Source organism: Neovison vison, chromosome 8 (assembly GCF_020171115.1).
Source record: "Neovison vison isolate M4711 chromosome 8, ASM_NN_V1, whole genome shotgun sequence".
In the NCBI taxonomy this organism is placed as follows: Eukaryota; Metazoa; Chordata; class Mammalia; order Carnivora; family Mustelidae; genus Neogale; species Neogale vison.
Window position 1 is genome coordinate 3,651,087 of NC_058098.1, and position 27,144 is coordinate 3,678,230.

Sequence of the window (27,144 nt, forward strand, 5' to 3'; positions counted from 1 at the left end):
ATGGCCCTGAGCCGCAGCTGCGTTTACTGTGGCGCCCCAGGAAGAGGCCCGCCGTGCCCTGGTCTGAGGACCCGCAAAAGGCACAGGAAGTCAGGGCCGGACCAAGAGCAGACGCTCAGCACCGCCCGGGTTCAAAGCCCACAGATACTCATGGACTCCTTTGCTGGTCGAAAACATCACAAACATCGTTCTTTTTTCTTTCCTTTTTTTTAAGATCTATTCTTTCCGGTGGGCACCACACACGGCTGAAAATCTCTGTCTACATCCGATAAGCTTCACAGTCCTCAACTCCGCAGAGCTACGGCCTGCACCCAGAATCGACACCCAGCACCCTCCCGGCTCCCGCCGCGGGGCCGCCCCATGTCAGGACGTGAGTGTTGCACACTCCCGCCCCCCGCTGCGTCGGGTACAAGGGGATGCGTGTTCACGTGTGCAAAGCCAGCTCGGAGCCCACCTCTCCTCCAGGAGAAGGCGAAAGCCAGCAAGTGGCTTTCCAACGTGCCCTACCGCTCCAAAAACAATTTCCTGCATGAAACCCGAGCCGCGGGCGTCAGGCTCTGGGGCACATCTGGGATCATTTTACCCATTAGAGAAACCGGGTCCTTTGCACAGGGGCTTTCTTGGGGTAGGGCGGTATTGTTTAGTGAGGACCCTCTGGATGGGTTTTTCTCCCCAGGGGCAAAATGCCTTCCTTGACCTCCAAGAGGTGGGAATGTGAAGCGGGCAGGAGCAGGGACTGAGGGCCCCCAAAACGGGGTGCTGCGGGCCTGCTTTGGCGGGGGCTCCTAAAACTGCAGAGCCACAGGCTGAACAAGGAGCCCTGCCCGGGGAAGCATTTGATGCTGGAGGCCTAAGGCCCGCTCACTTTGTCCGTCCTTGACTTCAGCCTGTCCCGGAGAAAGAGGTGAAAGACAGAAAGGCATGTAACGCCGCCGAGTTCCCACCGCCTGTACAAGGCCACTTCCCCCGCGCGCCCTCTAGCCCCGTTGCCTGCTTTGCTGAACCTTCTCGCCAGTGCTTCTTGGCAATTTCAGAGCCTGCCATCCGCCCAGGAAGGTGTGAATCAATCACACTAGCAGACGTGGCCGCCGGGAGCTGCCCCGCAGCCTGGTCACGGCTTCGATTATCACAAGCTCGGGACGGTGGCAAGCTTCCACTCTGACAATGTGAATCTGGAAATTACTAACTTGAGTCTTGCAGGCAAGTAGGGACTGTGGCTTATAAGAAAAGATATTTCTTCCTGAGTAAATCTTCCTACAGGAGCTTTACAAGAATTGCAAAGACCTGGAAGAACCACCTTTCTGGCCCCAGGGGGTAGCACCTGTGCTACCTTCCTCACCTTCTGGACCATCAACACAACAGTAACAGAGCAACAGCTAAAGCAACCTCATACTTTCTCTGTGCATAGCTCTCTCGCCTTCCTTGAACATACCGGGCACATTCCTACCACAGGACCTTTGCACTTACTGTTGTCCCTGCCTGAAATCTCTTCCCCTTCCTCATCCTCCTGGCTCACCCCTTGACTTCCTGAGGGTCTCTAAGCCAGCATCACCTGCTCAGGGAGACCACGCTGTCCACCAAATCCCAAACTACAACCAGCCCCAGCACTTCCTGTCCCGACCCGGCCTTCCTATTGTCCCTCATCCGTCTCACTGTGTTATTTCACGTACAGTGGTCCCCTCTTAGCCATGGTTTCAGTCACCCGCTGTCAGCTACGGCCCAGAAGCAGACGTCCCTGCTTCTGACACTCTCAGAGGGTCCCCAGTAGCCTCGCGCTGCGTCACGGGCCTGCGTGTCCAGCTCCCTCTCCACACAGCATTTGTCATTCCCTCCTCGCAAGGAGGCCGAGTACAGACCGAACTGTTGAGACAGGGAGAACACATTCACATAACCTTTATTACAGCAGACTGTTTTGCTGCTTCTAGTCTAGGGTGGGTTATTGTCGTCACTCTCTCCTGTGCCTAATTTATAAATCACGCTTTCCCAGAGGTGTAGCCCCACGGATAAGGAGGGAGACCGTATCTGTTTGCTGCCCGCTTCCCCCTATTTAAGTTCCACAGGGCCAGACCCTTTGCCTCACTCCCTGCTGTCCCCGACTTCTAGAACAGTGCCCAGTGCGTCACAGGTGCGCGATTCACAGGTGCATGAGCGGGTGAATAAATGATGCGAAGGACGGATGGTTTTAATCACATCCCGTCCTCGCCGGGAGGAGTATGAGTGTGGGGCGAGAAGAGCAAAAAAGGAAAAAGAGAAAAGGCAAGGCTGGGACCAGCTGGGGCCTGGTTCGTGCTCTCCTGGGGCCTCTCTCTGCCGCCTCACTTGCCCCCCTGCCTCCGTTTGTGTTCCGGTGCCGATCGTTTTCCCTGGATGCCGAGAAGCCGCTGGCACTAATTCGGAAAGCCTCCTGTGTACCAAGCACGGTTTAATCTTCCCTTGATCAGTCCCTGTAGGAACCCAAGCCACCTCCAGGCTATTATTATGGACATGAATTACCGTCCCATTGCAGATGTGCGGGCCATTAATAACAATTCCTGATTGATAGGATGACAAAGAAACCCAGTCTGGCTGCAAGAAACCCTCAGAATCTCTCATAACAAAGACAAGCAGGCTAAAAAACAAAAAACAAAAAACCAATGTGGGGACACGGGGCCTTACTGCCAAGCCAAGCTGCTGTAAGTCACTGCTCGCCAGAATCAGCTGCTGCAGAGAAGAAATGATTTTTTTTTTTTTTTTTGGTAACGACCACATGTTGCCTCTGGAAAAGGCAGCACCTGGGCCCAGGTAGATGAGCCGGGGCCGTTGGGGATGGGGAGGGCTGTGTCCGAGCAGCAGGCCAGCTAGCTGTGTCTGGACCGGGCCCAGTGAAGTCCAGAGCCGGCTGTCGCGGCTCCGAAGCTGCAAGGGATGCAAGGGATCAATTCTGTGACGGCGAGTGGCTGCCCAGGGGCCGGGCAGTGACAGTGATTGTCCACAGCCCCAGCCTGCTCTGCCCCCAGAGATAATGTACTGAAGGCCCCGTCCCCTGTGGATGCCGCTGGGCGTGCTGGGGCTCCCACCGTCTGTCCTCACGACCACATGCCTCCCTCACATCCTCCTTGTCCCCAAGGGTGTGACGCCTCAGAAAGCAGTTTCACCTCCTCGGACGCAGGCCCCCGTCGGCACCGCTGGCTGGCTCTTCTTTGTCAGGCTTTGTGGCCGCTCTTGAGTTCCTGTGGGGAGAGAGCTGGTTTTAATGAATCGGCCCGCATTTCCATGCGGCTGGTTTTTCGGTGCCAGATTAGGACTTCCTCTTCCCCAGCAGCGGGGACATCAGCGCCCTCCCCAGGGATGGCATCTCGGGCGCGGCGTCCAAGGTTGAGCGCACGTGGGCAGACTCCGACCCGAGCACAGTCGACTCGCTCCTCAGTTATTCACCGGATGTTACGAAGCCAAAGAAAATGAGGTTGGCCCTGGGGCTTCGGACAGAGAATCCAGGGTCCCTGACCACAATGGCACCCGCCCACTTGAGCGAATGCCACCCGGGGTCAAACCCGGGGTCTGCTCATCTACTCAGGTCCGCACAGATTCACAAACTTCTTAGCTGCCAGAGTCGGCTACAGGGTCTCAAACTCAAGGGCTCCTGAGGTTCCCTAAGTAAGGTGAGGGGCGACGCAGGCGGATGCGGGAAGCACGGCTCCCGGATGGGAGTGGCTCCCACGAGGTTCCAGCCTCTACAGGCCAGGAGGGGAGGTGGGGCCCCCTGGGGCCAGATGGTCCCATCTGCTGTTTTGCAAGAAGCTAAAAATACACATTGGCAGGGTTGGGTAATTCTTCAATCTTTAAATGTTGGCGACTTATGCAGACTTTGGCAAAGCGCTGGGCAGTCCAGAAGTGCGTCTGGAGACCAGACACTGCTGCAGCCGCCCTGCAGGCTCTGTTCTGAAAGGCACCAAGAGGGCTGGACCCACCTCTGGAGCCAAGGTCATGCTCCAGACCACCCCCCCCCCCCCCCCCCCCCCCCGCGCAGGGCACAGCCACGCCCTCCCAGGCCCCGCCCTGAGCCCCGCCCCAGGCCCCGCCCCACCCCCACACTCCATCACACCCCACGCCCATGCAGCAGACTCTTCCGGCCTCCTCTCACTAGCCCAGAACTCCAGATCTACGGGTGAGTGTGACGGGGGCGTCATACCTGCTGACAGCCAGCGTGCGGGCGCAGAAGTGCAAGCAGGCGCTGTCCTGGCTCTGCACACAAGAGCAGCGCGGGCTCCACTCAGAGGGCTGCAGGCTCTGCGGGAATGGCCCTGTGGACCTCCTTCCCCGGAAGCTTCCTCTGTAGTTGGACAGTCCATAGGGCACGGTCCGTCTGCAAAGGACAGAGCAGCGTCAAGGCCCTGCGTGGACACACACGCCAGGCCTCCCCACTCGGGGGAATCCTCGTGGGGCTGGCTGCCGCTGGGAGGCCGTGGACATGGCCAGAGTGATGGGGCACAGCCACACCTCGATCTGGTGTCCACAGACTTCCCAACCCTGGGGGAATTAGGAAGACTCTGCAGGCAATCTCTACCTCCGTTTTCCCCAAGCTCTCCACAAGGGCCCTGGGGTCCAGGGGACAGGGAGGTGGGGTGCCCTGGGGGAGGAAAGGTCGGCACTCCCCAGGGTCCACCCTCTCACAATTCCAGTGTGCCCCCAGTCAGGAGCCCTTGAAGGGCAGTTATGGGTTGTCTTCCTGTCCCCCGCCCGGCACAAGGACATTGCGGCGGAAACACAGGCAGGCCAGAGCACGTCCTCCCTCCCAGTAAGAGGCCTGCCCAGCCCCGAGCCCAAGGCCAGCCGGCCGTGCTCTGCAGGCCTCATGCCCAGTGTCTTCTGTGCACACGTCCCTGCGCTGTCCGCACCAACCAGAATACGCAAATGGAATTCCAGGCTCACCCTGGCCCCAGTGCCGTGTCCTCCAAGACACACACATCAGGAGGGCCCCCCAGGCACCCTGAAGACAGCCAAGCCAGAACTGGCCTTGGGAAAAGTCTTATTTAAAAAGTCTTTAAGTCTGGGGGCGCCTGGGTGGCTCAGTGGATTAAAGCCTCTGCCTTCGGCTTGGGTCATGATCTCAGGATCCTGGGATCAAGCCCCGCATCGGGCTGTCTGCTTGGAGGGGAGCCTGCTTCCTCCTCTGTCTCTGCCTGCCTCTCTGCCTACTTGTGGTCTCGGTCTGTCAAATGAATGAATAAATAAATCTTAAAAAAAAAAAAAGTCTTGAAGTCTGGAGCTGTTTGCCAGTCTTATTCACAGTCGGAGCTGGGAGGCGGGTAATGGGGTCATCTGGGACCAGTAACATTTGTCTGTTTCTTATGCTCGTGTTCGTCCAAGACATCACTCCAGAGAAGGAAGAAGACTGCCTGGAGGCAGTGTGGTGGGAAAAGTTAAAAGCATATGCTTAATTCATTAGCACAACTGAACAGGACTGGGGGACAAATTGCTAATTACCAGAGGAAACTTCTGTGGCCAAGTTACTGTTCCAGCAGGGCCGGGTTTTCCAAGAGGAACCACCTTGGTTTCTGTGACGCCCCTGGGGTATCACCAATCATGGGCCTCAAAGGGAGTTCTGACATCTTCTCTGCGTTTTCAAAATAAAATCAAATTGGATTTACTTTAATTTGAAACACACACCATGGAGCATTTCGGGGGGTCGGTGGCAACCCTCTGTGACTGTGACCCATGCTCTGAACCAACTTTCCCCTGCTGGGTTGGAGGCCAGAGTGAAGGGTGCTGCCATCCCGTTTCCTTTCTCGTGTTCTGCCTCGTGCTGGGTTCCTTCCTGAACAGTAGAAGGAGGGTTCCTCCCGCCTCGAGGAAGACCCAGAGTTGAGCAGCCTGTGCCCCCAAAATGGAGAAACCAAGCAGGGTGCCGTCCCGGTCTGAGCTGAACCTGTGCTAAAACCCCATTTCTTCTCAGGAGCAGGGCTGGGAGGTGGGGGGCAGAGGGGCAGCCCAAATCCAGACCCCGCTGTGAGCCAGGATTTGGCTAAAGGTGTGTTTTTCCAGTAACAGGGCCACATCAGATCTCCAAGGGTCAACATTAAACCCAGTCCCCGTTTTCGTGGTGAAGACTACACACAGGAATAGCCACGCTCCCATTTCTCCATCGACAGCAAGACCCACAGTTCTGAAATCACCGTCCGCCGATTGTGCATTTACGCGAGCAGAGCTGCTCCACCCCAGCAAAAACACTCGGGCGTGCTTTAAGTGAGGAAATGAGGCAACGAGGTGTTTGTTAATAGAGAAATGCAAAGGCTTTCTCACAGCCCAATGCAAAAAGCTCATATGCAAATGAGGCCTTGCAATTTTCAGAGTGTTTACAGAGAGCTCCCCTTCCCCACAGGCAGGCTGAGAACCCCTGCTCCTAGCGCTGGGGGCCAAGCGTGCTTTCAGGGGACTGGCCTCTGGAGGGGGTGGGCGAGGATGGAAGCCAGCAGCTGGAGGGTTGAGAGGTGGCCCAGACTACGGAAGAGCCTACCTCTAACAGGGCTCCAGTCCAGAGAGGTCCACCACCCGTGGGTCAACAGTTCAAAGGTTTTAAATAACCTCTTAAAGAAGACAGGTCCAGCCGCCTACCTGAACAAATATGGCTTCCAAACACCCTGGAGGTCCAGGTGTGAATTTAGACTCCTGGGGGTCCACGGAGTTCAGTGCTGGAACGTGGCTGCCCAAGGAGGCTGAGCACCCTGTCTTCCGTCCGACTCTGTCCTACACCAAGGGGACCTCAACCACCCCTTGGCCACCCTGTGGTCTTTGGGATCTGTCTGGAGCCCTGTTCTGTTCCTTGGTGTCAGATTCTGGAAGACACCTACCTGCACAGGCCCTGGGAGTGGGCTCAGGGACATTTGGGTAAAGGACTCTAGGATCCTGGACACCGGAGACTCGGTCTGGAAGGGGTATACTTTGAGTCCCACAGAGTGGGAGACATGGCCAGAGAAGGATCAGAGGCAGCCCTCGAACACACGGGCCCCAGGGCAGGGGACTCCACTGTCTGGAAGTCACTGTGGGTCACCCCTCCTCAAGAGCAGAAGGCTGGTCTTCATCTTTTGTAAGTGCCGTGGACCCCACGCAAGACTGAGCAAATGAAGGCTGCTGACTGAGGAATGCGTAGTAATCGTGAGATAATCTGGACTGTAAGACTAGATTCTTTCCAACCTGAGACGTTCAAGCACCACGAAAAGCATTATAAAGAATCCCCAACGTCTGCCCAGCATCCCACACGTGCGTGCATATGTGTGTGTCTCCAGCACTATTCCAAGTGTGATGGGGAGACAGAAAGGTATTCAGGAGTTCGTGTAATACTGGGCTATGAAATCAGGTAAAGGAAACGTTATAAGCCCGTGCACACAGGTATGTGCAAGGTGCACAGAGAAAGGTGAGCCGATGATCCCACTGTTGGGCTGTAAAGCCCTTTACACGATGGTCACTCCCCCTCTGGACAGCGTCCTGATCTATGGCCGACTGCCTGTAAACGGTTAGGGAGGGGCTAGCAGTAAATTAGTGATAGCGCTTGCTGTTGTGTAATTGGTCTGGGAATTCAAGGGATGTGATCGGGCAGGAAAGCGCCATCCACTGGCCAGCGGCTGCATTTCAGACGCAGGACCAAGAAAGGAGTCTGAGCAAGGCCTTTCCGTTCTCCGCCGTGCTTCCTCCAGGCTGCTCTAGCTGCACGGCCCCCCTAAGAAGCACTTGCCCTTGGTTTATCTTGGTGCCCTTTTTCCTGTTTTAATGAGAACTGGAAGTGACCTAGCAGTGGAACAATGAAAATGAAGTCACATCCGCGGAGAGCCTGGGACCCGCATGCTCTCCGGCCAGTCGGTGTAGCCACTGTTGAACAGCAGGGCTTGGAGGACGCCATTCTTGGTAAAAAGTAGGCAGCTCTCACGTCTGCTCATGTTCCAGCTACAACACGGGCTCCACAGAAAAGAGAAGCAGATGAGAAGATCAGTCCAAATGCTCTCAGACAAAACAACACCGCCTTCCAGATACCTACATATGCGGCGTCTAGCGTTGTGTGTCTGTGTAATAAATCGTCCCTCAACCTACGTGCGTTCATTATTGATCGGAGACGGCGATGCCGCAGGCTTATTTATCACAGTGTTCCTTATTTACCGCTTTCCCCAAATGTCATATATAAATGTTATTAAATACGAAACTTCCAGATCCCCCGTATTCTTTCTTCATCTGCATATCACGCTGACAGCACTCGCTTTCTCGCTGCTACAAGTTTTTAAATAAGCAAAGTTGGCTTCTTTTTTTTTTTTTTTTTTAAGATTTTGTTTTCAAGTTCAGGGTTGCCTGTTCATAAATGAATTAATTACCTCCATCTTTCTGATCAGGGAACCGGCTTCTATACCTGAAGTTTAAAGGACAGATGCAGACGTCCACCAAGGCCGGCCAGACGCAGCCAAAGGAGGCTCACTGGTCAAATGCTCGTTTCTCCAGAAGGTTTAGCAAACTGTCATGGAAAACCCAGTTTTTACCGCCCCCCTCCCGCCGTGCCCCTTAATGAGAGGCACGCTACAGTCTCTGCCCCGTGCTTTCCGAGGCGCAGGTGCCGGACCAGACTCTGGGGGAACGCCCAGGAACAAGACAGTGGGCCTCCACACACACAGTTTTAAGCTACTATAGGGGTGAGCCAATTCGCATTTTATGGGTTTCACCCAATCAACAGAGTTGTTGTTGTTTAATCTGAAAATTCCACACAAGCATCCCAACTTGCAGCTCCTCCGGAGTGAGCTGGGCTATGCGCACCCCAGCCCCGGTCTCCAACACGGCAACGATCATCCGGAGGGAGCACCGAAGCCACAGATGTGGCATGAACACTCCCCTTGGCCCAGCCCCAGCCCCTGCCCCTCTCAGTGCTGACCGACCCTACAGCAGAAGGGGACGGCAAGGACCGTCCCGCAGGCAGACAGGCACCAGCGGCCATCGATACCTGCGACCAGTCCCCTGACAATCTCCCTCTCAAGCCCTGCACACGTTCCAGTGACGGCTCCGGTTCAGACTTTATTAAATTCCTTCTGGGGCAGGCATCACTGACCTGCTCTCCCGAGCGGAGAAACAGCCTCTTGGGCGAGGAAGAGAGTGTGGCTCACCCCCACTCACAGCTTTTGTCCCCTTAATGGGAAAGAAGCTGAGGCGAGAGCTCTGCTCTGCCTGCTCCGACAGGAGGGGGTCCCTCCCCACAGGGCGCGCGTGTCACCGCGCCACTCACTTCCACAGGCAGCCGGTGCACCTGCTAAGCACAAACGCCAGGAGGCCAGAGCCACCAGCTCAGAGAGGGGAGCACCCCTCTCCAAGGACTTGAAAGCCCAGAATGTTCTAGTGCCCAAGACCAATAGAATTCTCTAGAGCCTGAGGCCACCGTTGGTCGCTTTTGTCTCCAGGAACCTAAGCGCTGCCTTTCCCTTGGGGAACGATCCTCCCTCCGTCCATGTGCCGCACCGGCTCCTGTCTGAGGACTCACCAGTGACCCCAGTTGGGCAAGTGAGACCCCGTCTCTCCCAAGACGCCTGAGCAAGGCAACTCAACATCCAGAAATACTCTGGGGCTGCTCTTTGCCCGGGGCCCCACCCTGCCCCGTCCCTGTCCATCTGGGCCCCGGGGCCCCAGTCTCGGCTCCTCTCCAGCTGCTGGGACGGCTTCTCCCTCTCAGTCCGCGTCCTCCCCACAAACGCCTCCGATACCACGTGAGCTAGATCAGGTCGTCTGTGGTTTGTGGCCGTGATGGCTACCTGCTCTGGAACTCCCTTTCCTGAGACCAAAGTGACCATAACCTCTCGGATTGAATAGCAAGACCCAGAGCGTCTCCAGCTGCTGGGGATGAGCGGAGATTTTCTTCATTGCAACCAAACACAAAAGAGGGGGTTCAGAATCAGGACAAAAATCGGCAAAGGAAGCCGGCTGGAGTCCTTCCTTCCCCAGTGTGCCCCTGTGAAATGTTTGCTTTGGATCATCCTGTCCTTTGGGCAGGTGAAGCGAGCATTCCGCACACTTGCATCCCGCGCACTCTCCTCCGTCTGAAGATGCTCGGAGCCCAGCCCCAGGCCGGCTCCCCGGCTCAGACGTCGTACCCTCCTGTGAACTATTCCTCGTCCACTCCTCAGATGCTTGTGCAAGTCTGCTGCGAGCCAGGCCTCGCGCCAGACAACCCACAGGGGGCCCTTACAGCCTCCAGGAAAGAAAACAGGCCAGGAAATACAGCTCCTCAGCGACCTTGTTATACAAGCAGAAAATATACACACGCTCTCCAGTTCTAAGGCCGACTCCGCAAACCTTATGCTCACAAACAATGTAAAGTGAACTGGGAATTTGCAGCTTTGCTTCCACTGCAGAAAATCCATGCCTCTTAAAGTTGGAAGACCCCAGGGCAGAGACTGCTCACCCTACCACCCAGCCATGTGAAAAGTGCCCTTCCCGCAGCCCCCCAAAATAGCCAATGAGCCTACGGTATTTGGAAACGTGAAAGTGAGCAATGGGCTGCGTGTTGGTGGTTAATTTGGGGTGGCTACTGCCCCACCAAAGGGAAAAAAATTTTTAAAAGTTTGGATTTATCCAGGACTTGGCTGTTTGGGAATATGACAGTAATCAAAGGCATGTTGCGAGTGTGTTTGAACCCTGAGCCCCACCAAGCAGAGCCAAGAATGAGGGTTGGTTCTGCATCTCTACAGCGAGTATGGCTTGCTTCTCATGCCCCGGGGTCAGCAACATTGGACCTTTCCAAGCAGAAGCCAGGACTCCAAGGGCAGCTGACGTAGGGGTGCTCAGGAAAGCTTCAGAATTTCAGCAGTAACTGTGTGTCGTATGAATGAGGGAAAAAAGGAGTAAGGTCTGAGTTAGCCATTACTTCTGGTCCACACCCCATCTCCCATATGTACTGATGTCTTGGACTTCTACTGTTGCTCTCAGCTGGCCCATCTCAGAGGGGTTTTCCTGGAGAGAGGATGTCCTGAGACGGAGGGGGAAGGTCGAGGAGCTCCTGGCGGCCACCCCCGGGGCATGAGGGAGAAACCAGGTTGCACAGGTGGCCGAGTCCTTGGAGGGGAGACAAGCTTCATGAGACGGACCCAGGTTTCTGGTCCAAATGGAAGACTAGCTCAGGGAGAGTCCCCAGGAAGCACCTGCCCTCGGGCCTGGGGAAGGAAAAGGCTGGCTGGGTCTTGGAAACGGTCTGTCCAGCTCCATATTCCACCTAGAGATTCTCAAAGCCCTGCGTCCCCAGGTCTCCAAACCGCAGGGCTGCTGGGGCAGGCGCGACCCTTCACTCTGGCAATAAAACCGCAGTGAAACGCGGGACCCCTGCCCCCCAGGCCAAGGTGCCAGGGACCACCGCCTGTACTCATAACACTTCTAGACGGCTGTGTCCTATCACCATATAAACAAGCTTAAAAATAACCCCCTAGCCACAGACTTTCTCGCGCGCGCCAGCTCCCTCTAGAACACAGGCGTATCCCTCCCGAACAGGGGCCCACGCTCACTCAAGGAGATTCGGAGGCATGAGGGGTCCAAGAAAGGGGAACAGAAAAAAATGCTCCGCGTTTGTGGGGTGGTCTGCGATCGCTATGAGTTACGGCTCAAACAAGAAGTTGGGGGAACAGGCTCCAACACTACGTGGGGAATGAAACTGTCCGTAGAATCCCACAGATCAGCTGGTTTCCCCTCCATCTGGCGCGGCGGCCCCCGCGGGTGCACCGGAGGGAGTAAGGCTGGAGTTTCTCTCCCCAGGTCCCCCCACCTTGACCCTAATGGACTCCAGGTCGAATGTAGGCAATCCCACATCTGTCTGGCTTGGCCTCATTAGAAGTTTATGCAAAGCTGCAGACAGACATGGCTCAAAATATTTCCCAGCCGTGGAAAGAGTGACCATAAGTAAGGAGCAGGTACTTTTTTTAAAGATGGGGGGAATTTGCAGAGGGATAAAAAAAAGAAAATACAGACACCATCCTACATCCTTGAAATAATCCGCAGTAAGAGAAGATAGTCCTGCTAACTGTTCAGAGCTTTCACCAAATGCTATCGAACAAAGACGCGCCCACCTGCACGAGTCGAACAAACACTCCTTCTCTTCTGAATCCAGCTGTTGGCGTCCTTGGGTCCTGTCCTTGCGATAGCCCTGATGTACTGATCACTCTCCTCAAAGTAAGAATACCTGAGTTCCCGTCGATACAGGCTTTAGCCCCACACAAGAACCCGATGCTGGGATCCGGGCAAGGTGAGGGAGACAGGGCAGACACGCACGGTGTGGGACCCTGCCTCATTACTAATGTTGACGTTTTGTTGATGATGAATTTTCTGCTTTAAATTAAAAAAAAAAAGAAGCACTAAAAAAATATTGCATTAATATTCATTTATCTTGACTACAGACTCTTGGGCAAATCCCTGAAGACCGGACCTGGGGCAGTGTGTTTACCGGGCCTCACCCCAGCCTCGACCCTACAAAGAAACCCAAGGAAAACAGTCCGAGAAAGACACACACACCTCTCTGCTTTCTCGCTGGCCTGCTTCTGACTTTCGGCAGAGCTGTTATGCTCCCCGGGTCATAGGTGGGGCTGTCCCCCCACCCCGGGGGCCACTCGTGCCATTGTCAGGTTGGCCTCCGTGCCCCTCGTGGATTCCCGAAATGAGTCTGTTTCATTTTTTTGAGTTCCTGGGCCAAAGCACGGGGCCCCCTGGCTGACCTGTTCCAAAGTGTCCTGTTCGAGTCAGTCCCGAGCAGGCCACCAGAGAAGAGAAGATCTGTGCCTCCCGGCCTTCAGACGCATTCTCCGAAGCCGCTGGGCTCCCCCAGGCTCCCAGCTGGCACAGCTGAGGAGGGCAGCGGATACCCCGTCCTGCTGTCTGTCAGTCCCCTAGAGCAGCACTTGCCAGTGACGCGGGAGTTCCGACGCGCCCCAGACAAGCCGCTCTTCCTTCACGGTAAGACAGACGGGCTCCTGTCCAAGTAAGGGGAAGTGTGTGTGTGTGTGTGTGTGTGTGTGTGTGTGTGTGTCCCAGCTGAAGGAACTATTTCGTCATCGGAAACAGGACGCAGAATGAGAGGTCGCCTCCCCATGCCAAGGCCGAGCCGTGCTTTTGCGGGAGGGATGAAAGGTGCGTGGAGGTGTGGGGGTCCCGCCGGCCGAGGCGCTGGAGCAGAGAGCGGGCCCGGCTCCAACGCAGCCGCGGGGCCTCCTGGAGGAAAGCGCTGCTTGCTCCCAGCTTCCTTTGTTTTAAATTCTTGCAGGAATAAACCACACCAGAGATGTCAGAGCCTTTCACCTGCCTTCAGATTTAAGGCCAAGTTCCCAGCTGTGAGGTCCCTTTCATCTAGCAGAAACCCAAATTCTCCCCCTGGGGTCACACCGGGTCAAGCCCCTCGTTCCACGCCTTCTTGCTACAAAGCAAACCGGCCCTCGCCTCAAGTCACTCTGTCTCGTTGTGGGGACCGGCTGCGTTTCGGCGCGCCTCGTCTCTACTCCTGCACACCCCTGGCCTCCTCACACCCACCCCGGAACACAGAAGGGGACTCTTGGTCCCTGTGACCCCCAAAGTGGGGTCACCTGGTGTGCGCCGACCTCTCCAACAAACTGAAATTTAGCCTCAAGGCCCTCGACTTTTAAAGCCCTATCTTGCCGTGAAGTGTCTTCGGAGACACAGTACCTGACCTCAAAGCCGGGATCTAAACATTTACCAGATTTTGAAGGACACAGAATGGTTGTGCAGGGAGAAAAACTCACACCAAGTCCAGCAAAACCACCTTTGGTCAGAACCCCATGTCCAAACCCATGTCCCGTCTGGCCAACAGCTGCCTCTCTCCTGGGTCCTTCTCACAAGCGGGTGTGAACCAGTGTGCCCAGTGTCTCCTCCAGGCCTCGGGACGGGGTCCTCCATCCACAAACCCCAAGGCTCAGTGTTCATGCAGGGGACCCCACAAGAACGCAGACAGACCCCTCTACAAACAGGGTCCATGCTGATCGTCCATTACGTTGATGCTGCCCGCACTGCCCCGCTACAGGAGGAAGCCCCAGGCCAGGTCCCACAGAGAACACCGAGGCCCAAGCATTGCAATGATTTACTAAGGGGAGAGCAAGGTAATAGGAAACAGGAGGGGCAGAAAGGGTGGGACCAAGTCTCTTCAAGCCTGGACGGACCTTTGGCCAGCCCGTCCTTATCAAGCTACTTATCAGCGGTCGGTGGCGGGCACACCTTTACCTCAGCTCTGTGCACCGTAAGCTAATGGCATCTAACAGACCGTCTACTGAGCTGGCTCTGCGCCCCTCCAGGATCCAGATGCGATCCCGGGTGGATGGTCCCAGAAGGAGGCCTCAGCAGTCCTGCGGAAAGCACTACCTCCTCGCCTGCGCCCTCCAACCACAGAACGAGGTGCAGCAGGCCGGGCCTCGGCCCCCGTAGGTTTACTCCGACCCGAGGCCGCACAGTTATCCCGATGGTCCTGTCTTCACGATGCCGAGTGCTCACCAGGTGAGCACACATCTTCACGCGGCGTCCACACTGCCCACCATCACCATTGTCATTCACGGCACTCAGAGTCTCCCGATGGCTGGAAAGACTCGGTCCCTCTGCTGGAGCAACTGCATCTCTGGCAACGGGGCTCCCGGTGCCGACTTATGGGCGGGGGGGTCCCATGGTGCAGGGGGACAGCTGGCCGTGTATCAGCAGGAGGCAGGGGTTCCGGATCCATCCACTTCACTGGAACATTCTAACATTTGGAATGCCCATTCTTGGAAATGTGAGTGTTACTTTCTTGAACAAACAGGGGCAAAGATGAATCTTTGGTATTGTTGCCTTTTTGTGGCAAAATACATTAAAATGCAAGTTTCAATGTTTTTTTAATTACCGTTTTTTTGTTTTGTTTTGTTTTTAACTCTACTTCTTTGGGGAGGAAAAGAACCCAAAACAAATGTCATTCTTGCTGGACTGAGTCCGAGAGGCACACTTTGAAGAAGCCAGTGTGGCGGGCAGGTTGGTCATCTTGTGCGGTCACCATCCCAGCCAGACTGGCATCGACGCCTCCCCGGGGCACGCTGAGAGCGGGGGCAGCACACCGGGGCCACTCAGCCTGTCAGCCAGGACGCAGCACAGTGCCTGGCTCTGGCGCCCTGGGGGCTGTAGACCCCGGAGTTTCCACCACAGCGGAGACGGCAAACATCCCCATCACTCTTTTCAGAAATGCATTCCTCCTGGTCAGCTCACACAGCTCTGAGTTTTGTGTGGAAAACACGGTCCCCATCCCAGCACTCAGTGCCTGGGCTCGGAGGGATTCGAAGCTGACAGGTTCTCTCGGGTCTCGGCAGCGGAGTGGGAGGAACACAGAGGAGCTGCTTGCTGGGTGCCCTGCAGCTCCATCATTCACTCGATGGGGGGTTCAACCTCCCACCAGGTGTATGGTGGCCGGAACAGAGGGATTAATTTTATGTGTCAGTGTAGCTGGGCCACCCCAGCCAGATATTTGGTCCAGTGCCAGTCTAGATGTTGCCGAGAAGACATGTTTTTAGATGGCATTCAGATTTAAATCAGAAGACTTTGAGGAAAGCAGATTACCCTCCATGATGTGGGTGGGCCTTGTCTAATCCGTCAAAGGCTCTCGTGGGAAAAACCTGTGGCGCCTGAAGAGGGAGGACTTCTGCCTGTGGGGTTGACTGCAACATCATGGGCTGTGCACATGCGTACGTGTGTGTATTCACACACACGTGTCTGCACACACACAACGTCCTGTGAGTTCCGCCTCTCCAGAGACCCCAACTGATTGTGTGACTCCGGGTTTTCAAGGACTCATGGAGAATGGTCCCAGGTGTACAAGCGTGTAAGCACGTGAACTACTTGTCCATGACGTCTTCCTTGTCATCTTATTCTTGGCGCACTTTCCATGACCCTAAGATCGCATGTGTTTTTTCTCTGATTGGGAGTTTTGTTTTTGTTTCTGTTGGCAAGAGGGGGGTTACCGGGGAGGAGGGGTGGGAGCTCCCTAACACGGCCAAAGAAAGTCATGAAAACAGTGCCACAGGCCAGCTGTGGCCTCAGCCGCCTCCAGAGGCCCAGCATACATTTGGTTCCCCTTTCTCGAGGCCACAGTGGAAATCATGGGCAACTTCTCTGAAGAAACCCACATTCCCATATGGGTCTCCTGGGCTGTTCGGGGCTCTGGAGAACATCCATTCACCCTGAAACAAGAAGCCTCATTTCTGGGAGAAAGCTGTGCAGACCAGAACCTCAGTGAGACAAGAACAACCTCCAAGCAGTACAACCTCAGCGAGAGCCAGCCAGCATTCCTGAACGCCCAGTACGCACTGGGGGCCAGCAGAAAGAACTGGGCAGCCTCAGGTCTGGAAGATGGGCTCACTGACTTGTGATATGAGGGAGCCAGAGATTCTCAGCTCCCACACCCAGAAGATACTTCAGGACCGCCTGGTCTGCCGGGCCCTCGCCAGACAGTGACTTTGCACTAAGATGCACGAAGGCTCTGGGCAGTACCTTGCGTCCCACCTGCAGTCTTCGGGTCCTTACACGCAGAGGGAGTGACCACACTCCCGGGACTGCCCGCAACCCTGCAAATGTCCTCTCGAGGTAGAGTAGGGCTGTGGGGTCTGTCGTCACATGAAAGGATGGGCAGGAGGAAGAAAGACACAAAGAGCTGAAAAATCACCCAAAGTTAAGCCTCTCAACATAGGCATGAGGTTCAAGAGCCCTGTGCTTCCCGGCGTGGCCAGCGGCAGACCCTGAGTGCACATTACACACTGGAGAAGTTTCCACAGACCAGAAGGGTCTGCAGCAGGGGTGGGTGTGGGAACAGACAGGAACCCAGAGGAGACCTCGTCACTCCCCACTGTTGTCCTGCCCGCTCAATTCGGCCGTTTCATTCTTCCATTTCTCCAGAGGCCCACGTTCCCTTCTCCTAGAGCCCATTTTCTCACATCGCAATCTTGTCCAAGATGTTTAAAGACAGCAAATGGACCCAGCTACAAATCTATCCAGTTTGGGAAGGAAGGAAAGAAAGGGAAGGAGAGAGGCAAGCGAGGGACGGGGCAGGGGAGGAAGAAAAGAGAAAGAGCATCTGGAAAAATCTATCTTAGGAAAACTGTTCTGCTTGTCTAATTTCACACCGCTCGTCTGGCTGCTGTCATTTCTGTTGTACACAGAACTCTCAACACCATCTTTAATCCTTCTTTCCTAGTGTTTAAAATGAATCCGGGTCAGGAAAGAGGGGAAGAGGTCAATCAAGCTGTCGGGGTGGTGGGGGCGGGGGGACGTCAGCACGTTGGCTGCCCCGGGAGAAGGCAGAGGTCCACGGCTTCACACAAGACAACTTGGAATTACGAGCGGGGGCTCCACACAGATCAGAGGGCGTACGTGGAGCCTCTTGGGTGCATTTCAAGCCCTCGGTCCTCCAGCCGAGGAGGAAGCCTGACCACAAGCAGAGAGCGGAGGTAATCTCCGAACCCTCTCCTCCCTCCGGTCCGTCACTCCTCTGTCCCAGGACCCCGTCCCTAATGGAGTCGGCTTTCCTTTCTTCTTCTATAGCCATAGCCTGGGACTCGAGCAAAGGCAAGACTCAACCCTGTGCTGACTGCCCCGAATTCTGGATACGCTGGTCAGATCACACCACCAGGAGGGTAGGAATCAGAAAGGACAAGTGTCCGGGGGACGCGGGCTGCGAGAAGAGGTGACCCTGATTGTTGTCTGAGAAGAGAAGCCGACCAGTGGCACCTCGCCCACCGCACAGCACTTTCTTCTTCCCGGCGAGGACGAGGCTGCGTCCTCCCGGCTGTGGGCTGACTGTGCTGACTGGAGCCCGAGTGGACACAGCCTGGAGAGCGACCCCCACCACCTGCACCGGCTACACAATGTGGGGAGCCCACGATTAAATGCCAACGCGCAGCATCTGGTGCAACACGTGTTAAGAATTTCAAGACAGCGTTCAACGGAGCGTGGCTCCTTCCGAGCCTGGGACCCGGAGCAAGCGTCAAGGTGGTTTCGCGGAGCCAGTGCCGCCTGCCATTCTGGCATCACGGGGTCACTTTCCAGACCTGCCCCAGATGTGCTTAGATCCTGTCACCTGATTTGAAAGCTGCTCGACCCCTCGGGGATACCCTCCTCGGCCCCTCACTCTGCAGGTGCTCCTGAAACAAGGTGGGTAAGGAGCCCACCCAAGCTGTCACCCAGTGTGCTCAGAGGTTTGGGGGTGAAGGAAGACAAGGGGACCTGAATCAAGGTGGCTCCAAACACAGCAGCCAAGTTGCCCCTCCCAGCGAAAGGCTGTCCTGCACCACCAGCTCCTCCATGAGACTCCCAAGGAGGGCACCAGTAGGAGTCCCGCCAGGTACCACGAACACCCTGAGGAATGGAACGCGGAGACATTGGGTTCAAGCCCCAGAGGTTAGAGCTCGGTATGGCAAAGCCCAGAAGGCGGGAAACCAGAGCAAGGTCAGACCCTCTTTACTGTCAGTGAGGTGGCTGAGGTGATGGGTGCGCAGAGGGAGGGTCCCAGACGGCGGAAGTGAATGGAAGACACTGTCACACCCTCCCAGGGCAGAGCACTCTCCACCCAATGGCCTTGGAAGAAGGCTGGCTTTACAGCAAGGCCGACCCCAGGACTCCGGTGGCACTGGCCTCGGTCCTATAGTAGGAGTAAGAGCTCTTTGGGGCTAGAAGGGAGGAGGCGAGGTCATCTGGGGGAGAAGGCGGCAGCGGGCGGCAGTGGGTGATGGTCAGCCTGTGGCAGGACCAGCTGGCACTCCAGCCCCGGGAGGAAAGGAGCCTGGGCCCCGTGGAATTCCACCCTTCCTGGGAAGGTTCCACCAGGCTCCACCGAGCTCACCCCTGCACTCCCTGGACAGCAGGCTGCTTTCAAGGAATGTGAAACTCCTTGGAGCCTGGCAGGGTCGAGTTTTTGGGGGGGGGCCCACTCATCCCCTGGGGCAGGAGATAACTTTCCTCCATCGAAGAAGGACTTCTCAGGTGTCTAATCCCTCTGGCCAGCTCATTTCTCTTGGCGGGAGGGCTCCCCCTTCCACTGGATCCGAAACTCTGAGATTGGGTTTCTCCCAGGCCAGGCCCTCAGAGGGGAAGGGAGGCACAGCCCTGACCGGCAGACCAGGCCTGCGCTGGCAGGAGGCCCCAGCAAGAGCTCGAGGCTGTTCGAGGGTGGGCTCCAGGCTGAGCCGGCAGGGATGGGACGAGGTCCTCTGGGAGCAGAGATGCAGGCCAGCCCTCCCAATCACTTCCCGCCACCCAGGGCTGGGCTGACTCACTCAGGAGTGTTGATCCAGATGATGTCCAGGTGGCAGTAGTAGACACACTCCTTGTCCTTGTAGGTGAAGCACGTACAGCGCCTCACGCGGCGGTGCACAGGACTCCCCTTGGATGCCTGCTCCCCAAACCGACCTGGTTTTTGCTCCTGCCCAGGGCGTCTGGGACTCAAACCCTGCACTGCAGTAGTGGCCACAATCTCCTCGATGTCCCCCTCAGATCTGGCTGCAGTGGGGGGCCCGGGCATGCCGCTCCTGCCAGCGTCCCCAGGCTGGGGGCGAGGCACCAGTCCTGCAAAAGGCAGATTGAAGGACTCCTAAGCTCCTGAGTGTGCAGAAATCCCCCCCACACATACACCTACCATTCCCAAAAACCTGGGGGAAGGGGACAAGGAAACTTTCTGCAAAGATTGCAAGCTAGTTGCACTTTCTGTGAAGTCTCCAAACTCTGCCATGTGTTCTGAAAAGTTTGCAAAGCTATGTGCACAGTTTCAGAAAAGACTGCAAGTTGTGTGCATACTTCGTGAAATGCTTGCAAGCTATTTTCACTTTCTGCAAAGTCTGCAAGGTATTTGCACCCGTTCAGAGCTTTGCAATCATTTTTGCACAGTATCTGAAGAGTTTGCAAACTTTTTTGAAAGTTCCCAACTTCAGGAAAAATTCACCAAGTCCACCCGGCCAGCCCCATCTCTGGCTTGACGGTGGACTGCAACCCCCAGAGCCCCCCGGGGTAGCTGGCGCTCCGTTTCCGTCCGCCCCCCACCCTCCGCCAGCCACCAGCCCACCCCTAGGCGCCTCCAGGGGTGGTGAGCCCAGGCAAGAGGTTGCTCCCCACAATGCACCCTTCCCCGCGCCCCCATCCCAGGGTCCTTTTGTGTGCGCTCCCGCCGGGAGTGGCGCGCCGCCCCGCCCGCTTACCTGCGGCGGAGGTCACTGTGAGCCCGAAGAGGAACCACAGCCCCGGCTCCATGAACCCCGATCGGGCACCGGGCCGGGAGCACGGACGCCGGCGGCCGAGAAAGGGCGCTGGGCCCGGTACAGCGGTCTCGCCCTCCAGCTGCGGGGTCCGAGGCCGGCGCTCGATCGCTGCGTCCCCGGCCCGGCCGGGAGTTGGCGGCGGCGGTCACACACTTGAGAGCGCGCTGCCCATCCCTGCGCAGGACCGGCTGTGGGCTCGGGCTTTTCTGGCGCCCGCACCACCCCCTCGCCTCCCCGCCCCCCGGAGGGGCTGGGGCCGCCGCGCGGGGCCTTTGAACCCGGGGCGCGCCAGGGGTCGCCTCCCAGCGCTTGCGCTGGGGAGCGGGGAGGCAGCTCGGAGGCTGGGGGGCGCACTCAGCTGGGCAGGGGCGGGGGCAGCGCGCCAGAGGCGGCGGGTGCGGTGGGGGGGCTCAGCTGCCAGGAGGCCACGCGCGCGCGCACACACACACATACACACATGTGCACACGCACACGCGCGCTCACACACACCCCACTGCCTTGCAGCCCCCTGGACCTGCAGCTCCCACCCCTGCCAGGGACAAAAGGCTGAACTGGGAAGCTGTTACCTTTTATCTCAGCGGCTGTGGGAAAGCAACATTTCTCAATGTTCACCTAATGACACCTTACCCTTGCACAGATGGTCCTGCCAAGGCCCTGGGCGTACTTTACACTCGTGACTCAGGGGCACGGGCAGTGGCTCCCTGCCTCTCCCAGGAGCTCAGAGCCAGTGGGTGTGGGCCCGTGGCAGGGGAGCAAAGTCAACGCAGAAAGAGGTTAGCGGCTGGGCCCCCCCGCACTCGCTCACAGCCCCCTGCACAGGGTGGGGGCGGCCTTGAGAGGCCTCCTGGCATCCCCTCCATGGCCTTCAAGGTGGTCCAGGCGCCATAGATGGAGGGCTCCCCCGGCTCACCAGAGTCTTGTCTGCTGCCCCAAGCAACATAGAAGACAAGGACTGTCTTATTTGGTTGTTAGCAAGATGGTCTGTGCTGGGCCCCGAGGAAGCACTCTGGAAAGACTCATGGGTTGAGTGGATGAATGAACCTGGGGATTGATGACCCCTGAGCTGCTGACCTCTGAGAACCCCTGGAAGCCCCCCAGAGGGCTTACCAGAGTCAGATCAACGGGACAGACAAATACACAGAGGTGGTGCCCCAGACGGCACTGGGCAGTCCCCGCAGGGCTGGTTGGAGGGCCCAGCCCGTGCCGGGTGGGAGCTGGCTTCCCCAGGGAACCACGGGCACCGCCAGGTCGTGGGGCAGCAGACAGGCCTGCACTCGGAGCTGCTCCACTCCCAGAGCCCTGGAGGTTGACTTGTCCCCAAATCCATAGACTTCTCCCAGAGAAAGAGCAGAAGTCATAAAAGAGCCACAACCTCCACCTGGCTCCATCCATGGGGACGCTGGTCCTGAGCCCAGCCGCCACGCTGGGAGGAAGCGCGGGTGAGCCCACACAGAGCCCCCCACACAGAGAGAATCCAACAGCTCCCAGCACCGGCCAGAGCCCACTGCTGACACATAAATGCAGGGGCCCGGGGGGTGACTGGAGCCCCAGCCTCCCAGACTTGCCACTGAGGACTGGGTGGCCCCCTAGGCTGACCCTCAGAAACCACGAGGGCCACCGATGGAGGTTTGCCCCAGTCAGTGCTGAGCAATTTGTTCCAACTCCATGTGAGGCAAAAAGCAGGCAAGCCCCCAGAGCAGGGCTGTGGGGAAGTTTCTCCAGCCCGCCCCCACCCCTTCCACCCTGCCCAGTCCTTGAGTCCAGGTTAAGGTGTAGGATGTGGAAGACATTATCCCTTAGGGCGGATGTAAGCTCTGTAAGGGGGCGCTGCTTCATTTTTTTGTGCTCTATGCCTTGAAAATTAGAAAAAGCCCCAAGACTAGGATTATCTTCTGCTCCTGCTGGGCTGGAACTTGGATGACTTTATCATTATCCCTTCCCTTAGAATTAAAATGCCCATCACCTACAAAATAAGATGTTTGGAACTGGGGGATGGCTGCAGAAAGAGCAAGTCCGCTAGCGAGCTGATGAGAGAAGGGGGGGTAGAAGGCGGTTTTCGGGTGCTCCCAGACACAGGAGGCATCAGAGCTGCTCAGACCACTCACTGAGTCCCTTGTCCCCCACAACTTGGACCAAACGCAGCACACCTGGGTGGGCTCATCGGGAGGCCCACCACACTGCGGGAGACTAGCCTGCTCTGGCCCTCCCCTTAGAGTCTCCTAATCGAGTCAACAGCAGGAAGCCTGGGACAGAGAACCCAGGAGACAGGGTGCTGACAGCAGAGCTGAGACAAGAGGCCGCAGTGCGCTGGATGGTCAGGGGGGCAGGACTTACCTGGCCTTCACGCAGGTCAGCAAGCCGAGCCCCATGACCGGAGCGGGTGTTGCCAGGACGTTCAACAACACCGCTCTCCAGCGAGAAACTTCTCCCTTTTCTGCTCTTCCGCAGTCCTGACCACTCCCAGGATTGCTCCTGGGTCGGGAACGTCTGCAAGAATTCTCATACAATCTTCTTTCTCGCGCTGAGAGACAAGGCCGCAGGCTTGGAGACCTCGGGCCAGCCACAGAATCCAAATAGGATTTCTTTCTTGCTCTCAATCTCTCTCTCCCTTTTTTTTACATAGTGGTAAAATATGTATAACATCACATTTACCCTCTTAGCCATCGTCAGTGCCCAGGTCAGGAATGTTAAATATATCCACCCAGTCAGCAACCACCATTACGACCCCTCTCCGCAGACAGCCTTTCATCCTATACGATTGAAACTCTGTCCCTATTAAACACTGACTCCCCGTTTCCCCCTCCCCACAGCGGGACAAGACTTTTGTGTCTGACTTATTTCACTTCGCCTGATGTGCTCAAGGTTCATTCCTGTTGTAGCAGGTGTCACAACGTCCCCCACTGGAGAGCCGCATACTATTCCCTTGTAGGTATGGACCACATTTGGCTTATCCTCCATTCACGGACGCTGCACTGCTTCCATGTTTTAGCTGTTTCGAAGAATGCGGCTGTGAACACGGCTGTGTGACTATCTCTTCCAGAGCCTTCTTTCAATCCTTTTGGGTTTACATCCACCCAGAAGGGGAGTTGTTGGATGGCATGGTAATTCTGTTTGATTTTTTTGAGGAAACTCCATACTGCTCACCAGAGCCGTCATTTTCCATTCCCGCCAACAAAGGTTCCTTTTTCGCCACATTCTCACCAACATTTATTTTGTCAATTTTTTGATAGTAGTCATACTAATGAGTGTGAGGTGAGATGGTATTCATTGTAGTTTTGATTTATGCTTCCCACATAGTAAATGATGTTGAGCATCTTTTCATGTGTTTATTGGCCTTTTGTATGTCTTCCTTGGAGAAATGTCTATTCAAGTTCTTTGCCTGGTATTGAATCTCGTTGTTCTTGTTGTAGTTGGGATTTCGTAAGATTGTTTCATTGCGTCTAATTTTATATTCATCTTTTATTTATGAAAATGGTACCGGTTTTCCATGTGCGGTGGTGAATAGAATTCCTCTCTAAATTAACTTAATAACTTTTTTATTAAAATGTTTTAAAGAGTAACCTGAATTAAAATATGAAGTAGTCATTGTAAAGGTAGTTTGGAGACTTGGCAAAAATCACAAAGCTGGTTTGCCCATAACTGAAGTCTAGAAGGATCTCATGGGCAAGGAGGAGGGGCAAGAAGGAGGGGGGAGGGGAAGGAGGAGGAAGGACAGGGGAAGGAGGAGGAAGAGCAGAGTGGTTTGAGAGCAAAGTCGCTCAGATGGAGGACAGTGGACACGAGCAGAGAGAGCTGTTCCTTGCTTTGGGAAGGGGAAATCTCATCATTTTTGAAAGTAGCTCTTAAAAGAATCTGTGGAAATAAATAAAACACATATGATACCTATTTTGACAACTCAAAGGTACAGAGGAACTTTGAAACTCAAAATCACTTTTCTTATAACAGGGAAAAGGGCCAACAGACAAGGAGGGTGCACCTCTCCCCATCACGGCGCTGCCTCGGGAAGTCCCAGGTCTTGCTCCCTGTGCTCTCGTGGTTTGATCCAACTGGTTGCGTGTGCAGAGGGAGGAAGGAGAACTTGAGAAAATCAGGAGTGGCCTCAGTGCCCTCCTCCTATTCCTGTTGGATTATTTGTCCACTTTAGGATGCACTGATTGATTCCTTAGCCATGACTTCTGAAGGACGCTGTGGGAAGCACTGGTTATTTTTGCCCACCCAACATCTCCTCCCTGCCTTTTGGTCACAGCACCTTGGTTTTTCCTTGAGGAATGACCCTTCCTTTGTCTATGTGGTCAGTGGGTCTGAGACTCCAAGGTAGGCATGTGATTAAGAGCTGGCCAATCCAAAGAGCCTGTCTGCTTGGCCCTGGATCAGTTCAGGACTGGACAAAGTTGGACAAACCAGTCAATCTCAGGACTTCTGCTAAAACACTTGAGAAAGAAGTCTCTATTCACTGGGATTGTAAAGAAGAAAGGAAATGTACCTGAAGCTACTGGTAACCACCTTGCCATCATGAAGAAAGACCCTGCCTGAGGATGGACCCAGCATGGGGGAAAGTGGAGTCAAGAGCTAGAAAGACTAGGTTGGTGTTCTGTTTTGAGCCCTGGATCCAACTGGGCCTGAAATCCATACTATCTCTACGCTTTTCATTTGTAATAGCTCATAATTTCTTTTTGATTTAAGCTTTTTGGGAATTCTATTCCTTTCAATGGGATAAAATTCTGTCTGGAACACTACCAGTCCTCCTGGGCTTCAGTCTATGCAATGTGTAAAGGAAACATGCATAGTTCACATGACACATGTGACAGTTCACATGATTTGATGGTGAGCTGATGGCGAGAGTTTTAATCTTTGTTTTGCCCTTGCGACAACTCAAAAAATCTGTGCTATCATTATCCCTATTTTCTAGACGAAGAAAGGTTAACAGTTATAAAGGCTCAAAAAGGTTACAGTGACCGGTTCGTGGTCTCATTCAAGTGACAAAGCCAGGATTTAAATTCAGAATCACCCAGTTCCAGGGACAGGGTTCATAACCACTGGGCAGGTGCCTCTCAAACCCGTACCCTGGGTCTGTGATGACACTCGTTTTCTTCTGTGTATCATCGACGAGTGCGCACCTCTCCATCTGTCTAGCTTCCCTATTCCCATAATCAGTGATGCCAGGTCACTTGAAAGACCATGTCCCCTCTGCAGCGGACAGTAAGTGGCCTTGCTACTCCTCCTTGATCACCCTTCACTGTCCCTGCCATCAAACGCACCTGGCTGAGGAGACACGTATCGGGACACTTGGGGGCCTTGGCCAAGTGCATGGCAGGCTCATTCTGTTTATATTCCAGTTGCTTCTTCTAAGCTGGCAGATGTGCGGCTCTATCTTTGTACCTCTCACTTAAATTTTGATTCAAAATCCAGCCGTTAGGAATATTGTGATTTATCTAGATAAGTATTGCCTCAAGTTGCCTCTTCATGTGCTTTGTGACTCTTTTGAAGGTTGTTTTCTTTCAAATTTGGAGGATTTAAGTAAGAGTAACATAATACATTGTGTACTTTTCCATTATCCTGGAGTTTCTTCCTCCCACCCTACCTACGCCAGCGGAACTCGGACTTACTCAGAAAACCAGATAATTAAGTGCGTTTCTGTGTGATCCAAGTCCTAGCTGTGTACCTCCTTGTCAGCATGCGGCTCTTTGTAAGATGTGCGGCAGGGGGTATGAGGCTTCAAATTCCTTGATTTAAGAGTGACATAAATTGTATATAAAATTCCCAATGAAATAAAATTACCACAATGCATTCCAACTTCAGCCCTGCCAATTACACACATTGAAAGGCTAAAAGAAATTGGGTTGATCCCAAAAAAAGAATCTGACAGTGAGTCTAGCAAAAACTGTGGACAAGAGCTCCAGAGTTTCTCCTGTGTTTGCTGTTGCTACCCCCTTCAGCATCCTGTTCCTCCAGGTCTGGACTAGAACTCCCCACAGAAACTACATCTCTCCACAGCTTGTGTAGGGCTCCAGGGGCAGGCTTATGTCTGTGGACTAGCCAGAGCATCGCATCACCTTTAAAATAGGCAGACCTCCAGAACCGTAATAAATCTGTGAGGTTTTAAGCCCTTGAGTTGGTGGTAGTTAATGACAGCAGCTAAAGGAAATCAACACAACCTTGAATACTGTGGTTTGTTGGAGGGCGGGGCTGAGAGCCAAGCCTGGCCCCATCAGAGCAATGAGATTCGGTTCCGGGACTCTGGATGTTTTCCTATGAGGCTGCTGAGAGGACCAGAGGGAAGCGCAAAGGTGCTGGCAGCCATCTTGTCACTATGAGGGAAAAGTCTGTCCCACATAGAAAGACCAGAAGTTGAAAGCAGCCGCAGGGTGCTGCGACTAAGCGTTGAGCCCCTGGACTTTTCACCTTGGACTTTTCGCCTGCACCCACCGGCAGGCACGGTCCCATCTGAGACTGTTCAGATGACGCTCCCGCCACCTGCGGTCAAAAGGGTCATGACGTTTCAGCTCAACCACTGGTGCGGAGGTCAGTGTCACGGCAGCAGCAGGTGAGAGAGCCAACCTGCTGGTGGTTGTCTCAAGAGCAGGAGCAGGAGGGGCGTGCTGGTGACCCGCTCAGGGGACGGCAAGGGCTACCACAGTAAATGTTTAATCCGTGCCCAGAAAATCTGAGGTTCCACACTTGTCGCAGGCAAGACATGAGTAGCGTTCACAACCATTTCAGGTGGCGCAGAAAGGGCGCAGCGTGGGGGCACAGGACGGGGTGGGGTGGCGAAGGCTGCCCCGATGAAGCATGTTAGTTGGCCATAAGATGGGACACCAGCCCGGAGCCTCGCGGCTGCCTGGCACGGCAATGACCGGTCCCCGAGGGAAGGGCACAGAGGCTCTGTCTACAGCAGCATCAGCCC

The 27,144-nt window shown here is 55.2% G+C and overlaps 1 protein-coding gene across 3 annotated transcripts; it reads right to left on the bottom strand.

Moving 5' to 3' along the window:
- Positions 1-368: 368 nt before the first annotated feature.
- On the bottom strand, positions 369-20,232 carry EDN3 (endothelin 3). 3 transcript variants are annotated; one of them, XM_044262278.1, is made up of 5 exons: positions 20,181-20,232; positions 19,266-19,554; positions 4,169-4,342; positions 3,173-3,209; positions 369-896 (listed from the first exon to the last, which is right to left on the bottom strand). In XM_044262278.1, exons 1-5 carry the CDS (start codon positions 20,230-20,232, stop codon positions 786-788), a joined length of 663 nt encoding a protein of 220 aa, XP_044118213.1. In that variant the 3' UTR covers positions 369-785. The 3 variants fall into 3 exon arrangements, with proteins under 3 accessions (XP_044118213.1, XP_044118214.1, XP_044118215.1); XM_044262279.1 differs by lacking the exon at positions 3,173-3,209 and having other exon boundaries at positions 369-887; positions 4,156-4,342; XM_044262280.1 differs by lacking the exon at positions 369-896 and having other exon boundaries at positions 3,082-3,209.
- Positions 20,233-27,144: the final 6,912 nt, after the last annotated feature.